At 38.6% G+C, this 14,673-nt stretch overlaps 1 protein-coding gene across 10 annotated transcripts in view; it reads right to left on the bottom strand.

Moving 5' to 3' along the window:
• The window catches only part of SMARCA2 (SWI/SNF related, matrix associated, actin dependent regulator of chromatin, subfamily a, member 2), a 177,978-nt gene that overhangs the window by 102,049 nt on the left and 61,256 nt on the right, over positions 1–14,673 (bottom strand). For all 10 annotated transcript variants that reach the window (XM_063713831.1, XM_024251686.3, XM_063713830.1 and 7 more), the window contains 6 exon segments: positions 13,661–13,808; positions 9,430–9,593; positions 8,040–8,106; positions 7,258–7,368; positions 4,390–4,632; positions 2,836–2,949 (listed from right to left, as the gene is read on the bottom strand). In XM_063713831.1, coding sequence (XP_063569901.1) covers positions 2,836–2,949; positions 4,390–4,632; positions 7,258–7,368; positions 8,040–8,106; positions 9,430–9,593; positions 13,661–13,808 — 847 coding nt within the window.

Here is a 14,673-nt window from a genome sequence, read left to right on the forward strand (position 1 = left end):
CAACAACATGGATGAATCTGAAACACATTTTGACAAATTGAAAAAAAAAACAGATGCAAAAGGTTATATATTGTCTTATTCTAATCATACGACATTTTGGAAAAGACAAAGCTATAGACAGGGATGGAGAACAGATTAGTGGCTGCATGAGGCTAAGAGCCAAGGGAGGGTTTGACTGAAAAGAAGTAGTACCAGGGAATACCAGGGAATTTTTTTTGGAGCGGTGGATGATTACATTGTTTTGAATTTTTGTTATGGGCATGGTTAACACAACTCTTCTTTTGTCAAAACTCATAAAACTATACACCAAAAGAAGCAAATTTTACTACACATAAATTAAAAAATAAAAGCAAAAGCCTCTTTCCTATATGGCTCTTTTTTCATAAAAACATTTGAGAATTACTGCTGTGAAAGTATTTAGCCTTTTCCTCCATCTGCCATAGTTCCTTTCTGGATTCTCTATTCAGGCTAAGTAAGACATACACATTGTTTGTGGCTGTAAGCAGTGGTGGTAGTAGAAACTTCTTTACCCCCTAAGATGGCAATGAAATTTCCAACTTTCCCCAGGTTAAAAAAAAAAAAAAAAAAATCCTAACAAGGCTGAAAAAGTAGAAAATGAACATCAGCCCAGCCATATCAACAACAACCACATACACACACAAAGCGCTTGAAAAGTTTATGGAGAGAGATGTCGGGGGGCTACCAGAAGGATAGCAAAGACAAGAGAACAGAGAGAAAGAGCTTCAAGAATAGGAAAATGGAACTCCCATTAATAACAGAGACAGCAACATGAGTAGAAAATAAGGAATATGGTAGAAGCAGCTATCACTGGTTGGGTGCCTACCATGTGCCTGGCATGGTATTAGGAGCCCTACATCCGTTTAATCCTCACAACTCCATAAGGCAGAGTCATTTATCTTCCAGTTCACTGATGAGAACACTAAGACCCATTTAGGTTAGATGACTTGCCCAAGTTCACATAGTAAGAGATGGAGAATGTAGTGAAACCCATGCCTACTCTGACAGGCAGAGCCCATGATTTCCACTCCACCAAAGGAAAAGATAACATGGCTGCCTTTAAAGGTACAGATACCTCTAAAGGTAGATAATACCACACACTGAGTATTTTACGTACCTCAAATATAATACTCTGGGTGTTAATAAGTACATGTATACTTTATGCAAGAGACATACTGCTGATAATTTGAGGGTAAATACATTTTTTAAAAATTTTATCATCCTTCAAGTATACTCAGGAACTTCTCTTGTAGAAAGAACCATAAAATAAATATTTTTGTAAAGCAAAGAATTCCTTTGTGATATAATTAATCACCTCATAATTCTTAAGCTGCAAAAATTTCAATTTTTCTCTAGTGGGTTTTCTTACAACATAACATACTTTCAACTTGCAATATATTTTTAAAAATCTATCTGTATTAGCCAGTCTTAGAAGTGAATGAACAAGATTAAGAAGTCTTATGGAATGAATAAATGAAGGGCTTCAGTTAATTGCCTTTTATTTTATACCTCTTCTAAAGAAAAAAAAAGAAATTATGGGATAAATTAAAATGTTTAACATTCCATCTCTATCACTTGCAGAATCACTGTAACTATATGCTAGGAAGTAATTCAAGGCACCCACATGGCCACTATACCCATTTACCAATTTATCTACTCAGTAACTAAACTCCATCTTGAACAGAAAGGGTGCTACCCAGAGGCCAAGACCACAGGAAGTCCAAGGGAATATCAACAGCATTCTACATCCAAGACGCATTCACCAGCAGAATAAAATACTTAAATACTTAGACTTTCACTGAGATATGCATGGTATAAAAGTCATTTTTAATTTTTTTTTCTGACTGTCAATGCATAAAGGATTAGGGAATAAAATTCTCTCTTAACAAAGTGATCAACTTTGTACACCAACTTGAAAACTCCCACTTAAAAATGAACAGGATGAACGAATCTTTCCAAAAATAGAGTCGTTACCCAGAAAAACCACAATCATGCAAAAATAAGACATTTCAGAATTGGCTCTTCTAAAGAAAAAAATCAAAATACCTCATGCAACAAATAGTATACAATGCTAAACTATCTTTAAGAGAATGAAACTTAGAATTCAAATATGCATGGTTCCAAAATATGATCAGAAACATATTAAACTAATACTCAAATCCAACCCCAAAACATGGAGCTAAGGGCTCAAAAGGTGTTCTAAAGTACTGGAGACTAAGTTTCCAAAAGTTAGTCTGAAAAATACTGGCTTAAAATGTTCACAGGAACTTAATTTTTATGGCACAGAACAAAAATAATGTCCCCGAATAATTAGATGATGTGTCTGTAATTTGCAGGAACTCTGTTTTTTCACTTACTGTCAGAATGGTGACATCACAAACATCAAATGTTAAATAAATTTCTAGAAAACCTGCAAATGTTTACCATCTCCTTCAATGATGATACAAGTCCCCAATGCCAAATCTTCCATTCATTTATAAGCAGAACAATTCTACAGTGCCTGCAACAGTGAACTCAATGAAGTCCGTAACTCAAAAAAAAAAACAAAAATCTAAAATTAAAATGTAAATGAGACTCAATGAATTTGATAATTTTATAAAATCTGCTCAAACGCTTTTGGAAAACAGGCTGCAAATGCTGTAATTTCCCTGCTCTCTCTAGCCCTATCAAACAAAAAAGCAATTTAAGATATTTTCAAGATACTTATAACTACAATATGAGTCTGCTGTTTCAGAAACACAATTTCAGAGGCAGGTATTTCAAATATATTTGCTGGAGGAAAAAAAAAACCCCACAACTTTTGGTTGTGCGACATACTTTTTCTGGAAGCTGGGATTCAACTTCTTTCTTCAGTCTCCTTAGTAAAAATGGTCTTAACACCTTATGTAGACGCCTGATGATCAATATAGTTTCTTCTTCATTTAAGTCCACCTGTAAGAGAGGCTTATATGAATTTGATTTTTTAAAGAAAAGGATGTTTCATACAATAAAGCTTTATGTTACATATATGTGGTTCAATACATGATTGACATTTTACATGCATTAAGGCCAGGTTTAAGCCTGTCATATCTACCTCTGAATTATCTTCCCACCTGCCTACCAAGTGGTAACAAAATGACTTCTAAATAGGTGTCTTTGTCTTAACGCTGAGTTCTATGGAAAAGAGCCCGGAAGCCACCAGTTTTTTATCAGTAGTGTCAACAGCCCCAAATTGTATGGGATATGACTGTCAATGAAGACAGACTGAAGATTGAGATAGAATGGGAGAAAGGGGGCAATAGTTAATATGTTCCCTATTTAAAGTGGCAGCCTTAAGTTAGGCCCTTCGTCTTGGTTGTCTCAGACACAGAAACATACTAAAGGAACAAGGGCTTGAACATATAAAGAAGAGGAACAAGAGTTGATCCAGTTTATGATGGTGGACCTCTAAGTCCCTCTAACTTCACTCCTTTCCTTTTCTCAGCCCTATCTAGTTCGTTTAGTCCATCTTATAAATTTCCCGGCTTTCTCTTTCACCTTCTCCTATTAACCTCTAGGGGGCAGAGTTGATTGACACTACTTTCTACAAATGGGTGAGTTTGTAGAAACTCAAGCCAGTGAGTTAACTACTGAGGATGGGCCTATGTGCCTCGAAATTAAAGGGCCAAATAATTCAAACCGAAATTTTACTAAAGCATTTTTAGTGGCTTTTCATTCCTATGAATGAGGACCACTATGAAAATGACATGTGCCCATTTCTTTTCTTGCAATGGCCCGTTGTCTACCTTTCATAAATGAGCTCTTAAGAGAAGACAGTGGAAGGAATAAGAAATTAGAAAATAAATGGCTACTCCAGGAGAGACTATCCATGTACACACAAAACTGAAACTCACATTAAAACCTAAAAAGAAAAAAAAAAAAGGTCTGCAGAAAATTAGTGAAAACTAGTTCTGTTTTACACACAAACTCTTTATGTGGAAATATTTTAAAGGGAACTCCAAGTTTATAACAAGGGAAGATTTGTTTAAAGCTTGTATTTAGTTGGTTAATTTGGTCTGGTTAAATTACTTCAGCAAACTATCTCCATGTTCATCCTCCCTGTGGCCCACTGCAGTTAAGCATTCCACCGGTTGGGACCCTTTTCTGGTAGCCTGGTAAACATGCTGGCAGAAGACAAAGGGGTTAGATGCCCCATGTACCACTAGATCCATTTTCCTAGGAGGGGAAAATAACCCCACCACGAGACCATGTCCACCCACCGATGGGTTTCATAAAATAAACAACAGTGGAAACCACCCTGCGGGTGTTCTGTGGCTCTAATGTTCTCAGCTTTAGGGCCTTTCATTTCATGTCATTGTCATGCAGTGGAAAAAACAAAAGTCAGACCAGTACCCTTTCACCAGTCATGGCAAATGGAGCATTGAACCATTGTTCAAATGTGCTGCAGCTCTTAAAAATTGTTGGAAGGAGGAAGTTGAGGAGGGCCCAGAGTTCAGGGAGCTTATTCTGCAGTGGGGTCCCAGTCAAGAGGATCCTTCTGGGGGCCACATAGTGAGTGTTCAAGACCTGAGTCAGCTTGCAGTGGTGATTCTTCATTCGGTGGCCTTCGTCCACTATCATGTATTTCCACCGAATCTATAACACAAGAGGAAGGAAGGACGTGTGGTAAGCAAGGGAAAATACAACTATTTCCAACAAGCAAGTGGTGCTGTGGAAAACCAAAGAACCCATCCTTGGTATATGATATGTTGTGATTATCTTTGAGACAAGGGAATTTCAACAATGTCTCATGCCTGATAGGCCACCCAAGACATCCTATAATAATAGAATGTTAAAGCAACAATGTTCCTTACAGACCACGTAATTCCAAATCAACTTTTTACAAAGAAGGAAATTTGGGTCCAGAATGACATGGTTGTTTCTACGTGTGGATCCTGCCTCTCCCCATCCAATGCCCCTTCTATTAATACGTATCATGACAGCTATCCCAGATTTCATGGTCATGCTATTTCAGCTCATGACGGGCACAGAATTTAGGTACCCACCTGAAGCAGAGGTTAAGGACTGATTTTTCCAAGATGGCCCTAGCAGGTTCTACAGCTGAGATATGCTTGGCTCCATGCCTTCTTTTCTATTAGCCCGGCTGGTTACTACCTTTAGGGCATGGCTCGGAAGTGTGTTTTGTTTTGTTTGGACTGGTTGCTAACATTTAAAAGTTGGACTATTTCACATTAAATTTGTACATACAGCTTTTCAAAAATTAGGTCTGACAATGAAGCTCCCTCAATACATGCACATTCCTTACCTGCCAGATCTAGAACGCCTGTTTTATCTAAAATAAAAGGATATACTCACTGGCAGAAAGCGCAGTGCAAAAATATCATTCCTCTATTTATGCCAAAACTGCAGAATTAAATACAGCATACTTCCCCAACATGACTATTGCGTAAAACGTCCAGAATGCTTATATGGCCCAGTCCTCCTTCCTGTCTACACAGTACGTTTCCTCTCTCATACCTTACCCTTCAGTCCTCTTAAGAGCACTGTTCAGTTTCTTAAAGTGAGAACAATGAGGAATGTTCCACTAAGCCTATCCATTCTCTACAAAACAGTAGCAATGGCCAAGAAAAACATCTGGTGCTCAGATGTCCCCAGATCCCACTGCAAAGCTCCTAGAGAGAGAAGGGAGATGAGGAAAGTATTCTATACAGTCCTTGCCTTCCTCATTAGAAGCATCAGACATGCCAGGGGAAAAGGAATAAAATCATCAGTCAGGCTGGGATGTACAGGTAAGAAAAAAAAAAAAAAAACTACCTCGATTTTTTTTCCTTCCTCCACCACCTCTAAGAAAAGTGTTTAAGGATAATTAAAGCTGTACAATCAACTGCCTCAAACTTACCAATGTCATGAAAAGAGGCAAGCAGACAAAAAATATATTTAAATAAATATCCTAAATCTACTTTCCTGCCTAATTTAGCTTATGAAATAATAAAGAATCAGAAGTCTTTGATTTTGCTATTGGGTCTACTACTAATTAGGTCTTCCATTTGGACAAAATTACTACCCCTTTCTATAGCTCCATTTCTCCAGTAACAAATAAAAGCAATGCATCTCATTACCAGGCGTCTCCAATGAATCTTGAAATACATATGCAGAAGACACAATATGAATTTTTTTAAAAAGATCTCAAATGTACAAACACATTCCCATAGCAATATTGAAAACACATCATTTTTGACACTGCCAAATTCATCTCTGAGTGTGAGGAGGTGGAACACAGCATTGTTGCCAGTGCCATCTCAATTATTAAACCTCCCCTGGGAACACATTTCCTTTTTGTTATTTCCTATGATGCCATGAAGGGAACTCTCAGTTCCCAGAGCAAGAGTTTAATGCAGAGATAGAATAGACCCCAGAAATAGAGATTCTATTCAATTTTGGACATAACTTAGTTTCAGATTATAGTGCTTTCAAAACATCACGGGGTAAAAAAAATTACTAAAGAGAAAAAAAAAGAGTTTTCATTATTTGTTCCATGAAAGAGAATACTTCCATCTTTCTACATGAACATATTAGAAGACAAGATGATATAAATGGGAGTAAAAATTTCTACTTTGTGGCTAAGGAAAAACTTAGGACATAAAAATTAGGAGACATGTAAGTCACAGAAACACCTCTTTCTCAGTTTCAAATAAATAGTCACAGAAACAACCTTGAGTAATTCCAACAATGATAGTCTATTATTTCACCAGGAAAAACCTGAAACAAGACCACAAAAGCCACTGCTTAGATAAATGTTCATATGGTGGAGACCATATGGAGAGGTGTCTGGCTCATCTTTGGAGAAACAAAGGCACAAGAAGAATGAAGTTACACTGACAGGATCTCAGGGCAGCAAAAACAATTATTTCTTTCCCAAGAATGTTCAAAGCTGTTAGAGAGAAAAGAGTTGCAGAAGCAACCAGGCGAATTTTTAAAGAGATGTAAACTCATCAACGCTGAGGGGATAGACAAGAGCTGCCCCAGGATCAATCATAAACACACACACATACACACACACACACACACACACACACACACACACACAGCATGCATGAAATCAAATCCATGACCAAAATATATCAAACTCTGAAAAAATTTTAAAAAAATAAAGAAAAGGATAAGCCATCTAAGGATCCAATTACACTACTGATTTGGGCAATACTTCACATTCCAGTGCGATGGTCCTAATTAGAGAGAAAATAATTTTCAAAAACATACCTTTGCAAGAATGTGCTTGTCTTTTATAATATACTCATAAGTAGTCAAGAGGACATTGAATTTGCCACTCCGTAGCTGGGGGACAAGGGAGCGACGCATGGCAGGAGTACCCTGAATGAAAAGAAAAAAATATATGCATGATCCTATGGACATATATGTGCATTATTTCTCACTATTCATAGCTTAATGATGCCCAGACATGCGACTGAAGAATGCACAGACACACATTCTCATAGACTGATCTATTATACACGAGGAAGTTTTGGCTAAATTACACATCTTGACCCTTTTCAGATCTTTTTTTAGAAAGGTTTTCCCACCAAAGACAGTGGGAAGGCAAAGGGAAATGGAAATGACAGTGACTTTGTGGTAGTAGAGAACCCACCGCTCTGCTGAAAGGCTCCAGTTCTGTTGAGAAAGTACAGCAGGCAGTCCGGGCATCCGGGTAATTGCCTGACTTTGCAGGAACAGTCCACACAGTAGCAGCCCACAGCGAGCCAGTCAGCAGCACGCAGAATGTGTGATATTTGTCATTTGTATTACTCTCATCAGAAACCTTGCAATATGATAATTAACAATTTTCTTCTGGATTTCACTATCTGAAAGTAATTATGGTTTATTACAGTAATCTTCTTGGGATGATTAACTCTCACGGTTTAGTACATGATGTACATGACAAAACTTTACAACCAAATACCGTTCACAGATGTGCATATGGAATGAAGAAAATAGGGTCTATTTTTTGCTTTTCCACATTTATATATAAATACAGCATTCCAAACCTTGTAAGAAATTTTCACCACAGAAGGAGCCCATTTGTCAAATTCATATGTCCAGTTAGATAGAGTCCTATGGAACAAAAAAAAAAACACACAAAAAAAAGACATTTGTATAAAAATCAATGGTTAAAAAGATGTTCTTATTCATTTTCAGGCCTCACCTTGAAAGGGGCTACAGAATATAACATATCTCAACAAGATATTTATTTTAAAGGTATGGAAATAAGAGATAAGTTCAAAATAAACTGTCACAAAACATGACAAGTTTGTGGTTCATAAAAAAACCTTGTAAGAAAAAAACTGAAGAATACATAAATTTAGAGAGCAAAAAACTAAACTGTAATATGATATTAAAAAAGAGCAATTGCCAGAATGATTTTAGGAATCTTCATAAACAGCCATATAAGTTCAGAAAAAAGTTGAGTCAGGAAAAAGAAATTCCAAAACCACATGAAAACATAAAATGAATCTGTCAAGAGGGAACAGGGGAAGAAATATTGAATGACTTTTTTTAAAGCCCTGAAAGTGTCACTGTATATATGATTCAGAACATGCAAAATATAGATTAAATGCAAAAGATGCCTAAATATTATAGATACAGATAATTCATACAAAAAGGGCTGCAAATAGTCTTCATTAGAAAAAATTCAAAGAAAACACAATAATATTAATAGAATCCTTCTTCTTACTGAAGGTCCAAGTTCATATCAGCATTGAGATCTATAACAAGACCTCGGTGAACAAAGCTACAACCTAACACCCACAGGCAGACACACTGAACTCCCAGGGAGGGTGCTTGTGAATCACTGTGCCCTCACTCAGTAGTGCCCACTTAGGACCTTCTAAGAACCACCTAGCAGGTGAGGCACTGGGAACGTAATGGCGAACAGCAAAGGCCTGTCCTTACTAAGCAGCAAACTCATTGAAACATAACCTCAGTGCACATACTAAGGTTATTTTAATGCAAAATTCCTAGTTATGATTTTGATTTATATTCTGCTTTTAAAAGGAAGATTTAAGAATATATAATCTTTTGGAAATGGAATAAGGAAAAAAATCAAAGAAATCTCACACACACACAACTTTCCCCTTTGTGAGCTACTTAAGGAATAATGATGAGCAAGACTCACTATGCAGTGTTCAGGCTGTGCAGACTTGTAATGCTAATGGCTGATAAAATCACTCGGTCCCATGCTTAAATAGCCAATCAAACAGGCTAGGATGGGGAGGGGTGGGAAATTAAAATCTAAATCCAGATTACATGCTCTTGGTAATCTGGATTTAGGTTACTACATGCTACAATTCTGTCTTAAGTAAAAAACAAGGACAAGCTACTAATTGGGCACTCTACAACATACAGAACGATGACTGTGGAATAAATGACTTTACTTACGAAAGGGGAACAATGATGAGATAGGGACCATTGAGTCTTTTGTGCTCCATCAGATAAGTGATGAGTGCAATGGTCTGTATGGTCTTTCCTAGCCCCATTTCATCGGCTAAGATTCCATTCAAATTGTTATTATACAGGGAAACCATCCATTCCAGGCCCTGGAGCTGAAATGAAGAGTAATTGCTTCAATTATCCAAGATCTGCACAGGTAATTAATACTAATACAACTCAAGTGAGGCTGTGACTTCTTAACTCCTCAGTGCTATATGTTGGGTTTCCCACAGTAGGAAAAATGGGGGAAGCACCAATGCAAAAAGAATGTAAAATATGAGCCTGATCATTCTCTCCATGAGTAAGCTTTCTATCTTCTTGCTTCTTGACAGGTGAGTTTTAAAGCAGCTTTGTCGCTCATCCACACTTAGTATTTCACAGTATATGACATTCTAGAATTATTATAAATGAAAAAAGCCCAAACCAAAATCTAATCCAACCACTCCAAGAATAAAAAGCCAATGTGAAGGCAGATTTGGCACACAGATCACAGATTATTAAAAACAGCCTTTTTGGTAATAAAAAGGCTACCCCCCGGGTGAGGTCCCCTCAGTGAGAAGGCGGAGTGACCAGGGAGCCAGGGACCCTCTGCTGGGACCACAGGAGGACATTTCTCTTCCTGGCAGAGAGAAAGTTCCCAGGCAGCACATGGAAACTTTATAATGTGGGTACTCCCCAAAGGCTGCACACTGGAAGCTGACGACTAGAAACATGCTCAACATATTTCTGAAGTACAAAAACACTGTACCAGAGATTCCCCACGTTAAGTACGAAAGTAAGGTTGGGTGAAAATACAAAATTGTTAAACCTCCATCCCCCAACCAACAATTCCCTTCCACCATCATACCACAGATGCCGGATTTAAATGATAGGATCAATTATATATATATTTGCTAAAGTCAGTTTAGCTTGATAATGATGTTATGCTTAGGGAAATGTTCATTTTTTATGTAAGAACAAAGCAAGAAATTAGTTTATTTAAAATATTTATTAAATGGCTATTCTGTGCAAGGGGCCACGCAAGGAGCTGTAGCAGATAGATACCAAGGTCTGTAAGATGTATGCCTCCCTTCAGAAGCTCAAATAAAAGAGAAAACAATGAATGAGGCACGTATACACATATACCAAGAAGTGGTTGACAGTGCCAATGTATATGTATACATATAAAACTGTATTGACAAGAATTTTTCTTAGGAAGACACTACATTGGTTTGAAGCAATACTTCCATAAGCCACTTGAGATACTTTGTACCATGCAAGATTCCAAAGTCATCCTAAAGGTTTCTGCAGAACTACAGCAACAACAAGAGATAAGTAGAGAAACAGAAAGAACCTCCAAGAGAATGGGCAAAAGATAGAGGGAAAGAGGGGAAATTATTATAAAACAAACAGTGGTAGACAGGAGAAGCTGTCAGCCTGCAATGTGACCCTGAAACCACTAGAGCTTTAGAAAAGTCAACTAAATACAAGAAACATTTTGGATACTCTGTAGGATGAATTTTTTTTTCTTTTTTTTTTTTTAGTGAAAATTGGTAAAGGGGCTGAATTTTGCATTTGTGCTAATTCAATACAAAACAGAAGCAGAAACTAGCAGCAGAGGAGACTAGAAATTCACAAAAATTGTGGGAAGTAATTTGGATTTTCTCAGGCTAGAAACTGGCAGAATTGGCCAGGGGTAGGATTAGATACTGAACCAAGCTTATGTGGCTCTCTAGGAGTAGCAGAAAGACCTCAGCCATGTCAAGGTTAAGTAAGTATTAATGACACAAAAACCTGTCAAGAAGCAAGAAGACAGAAAGCTTACTCACGGAGAGAATGATCAAGGAAGGCTTTGAGCCACAACTTGAACTGGTTTATGAGAAATGATCAGGGAAGGCTTTGAGCCACAACTTGAACTGGTTTGTGAGATCTCATCAGGCAGATATGGCTAGTCAAGATTCCAGGAAGAAGGCACTTCATGAGGTATAAACCCAGAGAGACACTGCAAGGCATGTTCAGGGAATCTACAGCAGCTCAGCAACACAGAGGCATAAAACTCACATATGGAAGTAGAAGGAGCTAGGTTTGAAAAGAGAGTGATGAAGAGTGCTTAGAAGGGTGATGGATGACAGAAGAAAACCCATGTGGCATTAAAAGCTATTTACAAATAATTCAAAAGATGGATCTCCCATATACAGATATACAAAAGTTTATTAGAGCACGCTATGAGTTAACATCTATGTCAGGTAGGTCAAACAAGATGAAACCTGCTTTGGATCTCATGACTATGACATGGTCTTTGGAGAAAACATGACGTTACTAAGGCCAGAACAGTCGTCCTCAGAATGTGCTCCAGGGTTCTCAGGGGGCCCCCAAGACCTTGGAAGGAGATCCACAAGGTCAAAATGATTTGCATGACAATACTAAAGCATTACTTGTCATTTTTACTGTGTTGACATCTGCACTGATGATGCAAAAGCAATGGTAGGTAAAAACTGCTAGTGCTTTAACACAAGTCAAGGCAGTACTGTACTGGCAGTCATTGTATTCTGCACTCCTATGCAAGGGCAGCAGACACAGTGCCAAGTGTTAAGAGTGGAGAGGATCCGACGCCAACAAGTACACTTCCTAAAGTGTATTCTAGAAGAGGCTAGTCTTACAGGATGTTAATTGGTGATATAAAAATAGGGCTTGATAGTCAAAGAAGTTTGGGAAATATGAAGTTAAACAATGTTAAAGAAGTGATTTTACTGCAGGATGCTGATGTGCATTATGGTTACATGTTGATTTCCACAGAGTCCTAAGTGTGCTGACGGGCATGTGAATGAACAAGAGGGGTCACTGCCAGAGTGACCATATCTGGTTGTTGTCGAGGGACAGGCCAGGGTTATGCCTATTATCAATAATAAGGCCCTCAACTCACGTTCACAAGTATTCAAGTTAGAAATAGTAATTTCTATGGTAATCTTAGTTACAGTACTTGGCCACAAACCTCTTTATTTTATTTATTTATTTATTTATTTTTTGATACAGAGTCTCACTCTGTTGCCCAGGCTGGAGTGCAGTGGCGCTATCTCAGCTCACTGCAAGCTCCGCCTCCTGGGTTCACGCCATTCTTCCATCTCAGCTTCCCGAGTAGCTGGGACTACAGGTGCCCGCCACCACACCCAGCTAATTTTTTTGTGTTTTTAATAGAGACAGGGTTTCACTGTGTTAGCAAGGATGGTCTCGATCTCCTGACCTTGTGATCTGCCCGCATCAGCCTCCCAAAGTGCTGGGATTACAGGTGTGAGCTACTGCACCTGGCCTCCTTTTCTAATTTTTAAGGAACAATTCATAGAACAAATGTCTCATGGAACACAAGTTGGAAAACATCACTAAGCGGTAGAAGGTAGAACACAGGAATCAGCCTCAATCCAGACAGGTCAAATAAAACATTGGCCTAATTTTTAATCAAAGCACAGATGCTCACAATTTTATTGTTTGTTTTTTTTTTTTTTAATAGATGGAGTTTCACTTTGTCACCCAGGCTGGAGTGCGGTGCTACGATCTTGGCTCACTGCAACCTCCACCTCCCAAGCTCAAGCGATTCTCCTGCCTCAGCCTCCGGAGTAGCTGGCATTACAGGCATGCACCACCACACCCAGCTAATTTTTGTATTTTTAGTAGAGGCAGGGTTTCACCATGTTGGCTAGGCTGGTCTCGAACTCCTGACCTCAAGTGATCCACCCACCTCAGCCTCCCAAAATGATGGGATTACAGGAGTGAGCCACCATGTCTGACCTATTGTGTCTTAAGAAAAAGCATAAATGTAGTAGACAGCTATTCCTAGGTGGGTTGAATCCATGGCATAAAACCACGGCCACACCTAAAAATTTTAAAGAAATACTTCAAGATGAGGCATGGATGTTCTCCAGTTTAATAGAATATGGCTGGGTTTTCCATTTTGTAGAGAACACTTAAAATACATCCCAAAAGCATAAAAAAGAAAATGGGTATGGCATGCCCTGGTAAAGATAGTAACATGGAGTACTCTGAAAGAAGAATTATAGGCACAATGAAAGGAATCTCAGTATTATAAGTGATGTGGCCTAAAATGTCTCGTCATCAAAAGCCCTTGTCAACATGTGCATGACATACTTCAATCAAAATTAGGTAAATGGTTACGACTTGCCAAGGAAACTCAAACCACGCCAATTACCTGGTAATGCTTTAGGGTCCCGTTAATGAGGAGGGCAGACTGTTTCTCCACCCTCTCCGAGATGGCATGAGCCACGGTGTAGTAGGACTGGGAGCCCCTGGCACTGTACTGCATGCTGTATTCATCATCCACGTCTTGCTTAGCTGTCCTGGGAAAGGAAAAAGTGGAGAATCACACACAGACATGTGTGTGCATGTGTTGTTTTACTTCACTCAAAAAATGATTTGAGAACCTAAAATAGCTGCAATAAGTGTGTTTTATTTATCAACCACTACTTGCCATGCAGTTAATATACACTATCTGTAATCCTCACAAAAAGCAAGCACAAAAAGCATTATGATGATCATCCCCATTTTATGCAGGTGGAGAACCTGAGGCTTAGAGAGTTTACTTCATTTGTTTGGATCACATAAAAGGTAGTGAAACCAGGATTCAAACACAGGTCCCCTTGATCCAAAAGACAGATAGGAACCTGAACCCTACACCTGCAGATGAATACTTTGCCAATGAAGCTGTCATAGACTGTTAAATACAAAGATAAATCCTATTCACAGAACACTGGCTAAAGCTGGGAGGTCAGGGGGAGAGAGCAACCCAACATTAAAGGGGTAGGAAGGAGGAAAGGTAGGCTTCTATCTTCTGTGCCTTGTTCATGAGCTAGTCTGTTATTCTATGGGCAATAAGGAACCACTGACAGGGATTCTTAACACCTTCAGTGAAGGATCAGGGCAGACTGGTAAGAGGAAGGGTCCCTAAAGTGGGGCACACAGCCGTGGAATAAAAGGGAGAAATATGAGGATGTCTATTTCTGGTTTTTAAAGTACCTCATCTTTTTCATTGTTTCACAACAGTTTTCTTTTAATAGTAGAGCTATACAAGCAAAGAAATGTGCAAACCCTTGAAGTAGAGGGCCCACAGGAATGGATGAGACACAGAGCCAGGGCACTCGGAGGGTTGGAGAAGGTTCAGGGACTGGGAGAGAGTTGGTGGTCAACTTGGCTATGGCAGCAGGA

Source organism: Pongo abelii, chromosome 13, assembly GCF_028885655.2.
Source record: "Pongo abelii isolate AG06213 chromosome 13, NHGRI_mPonAbe1-v2.0_pri, whole genome shotgun sequence".
In the NCBI taxonomy this organism is placed as follows: domain Eukaryota; kingdom Metazoa; phylum Chordata; class Mammalia; order Primates; family Hominidae; genus Pongo; species Pongo abelii.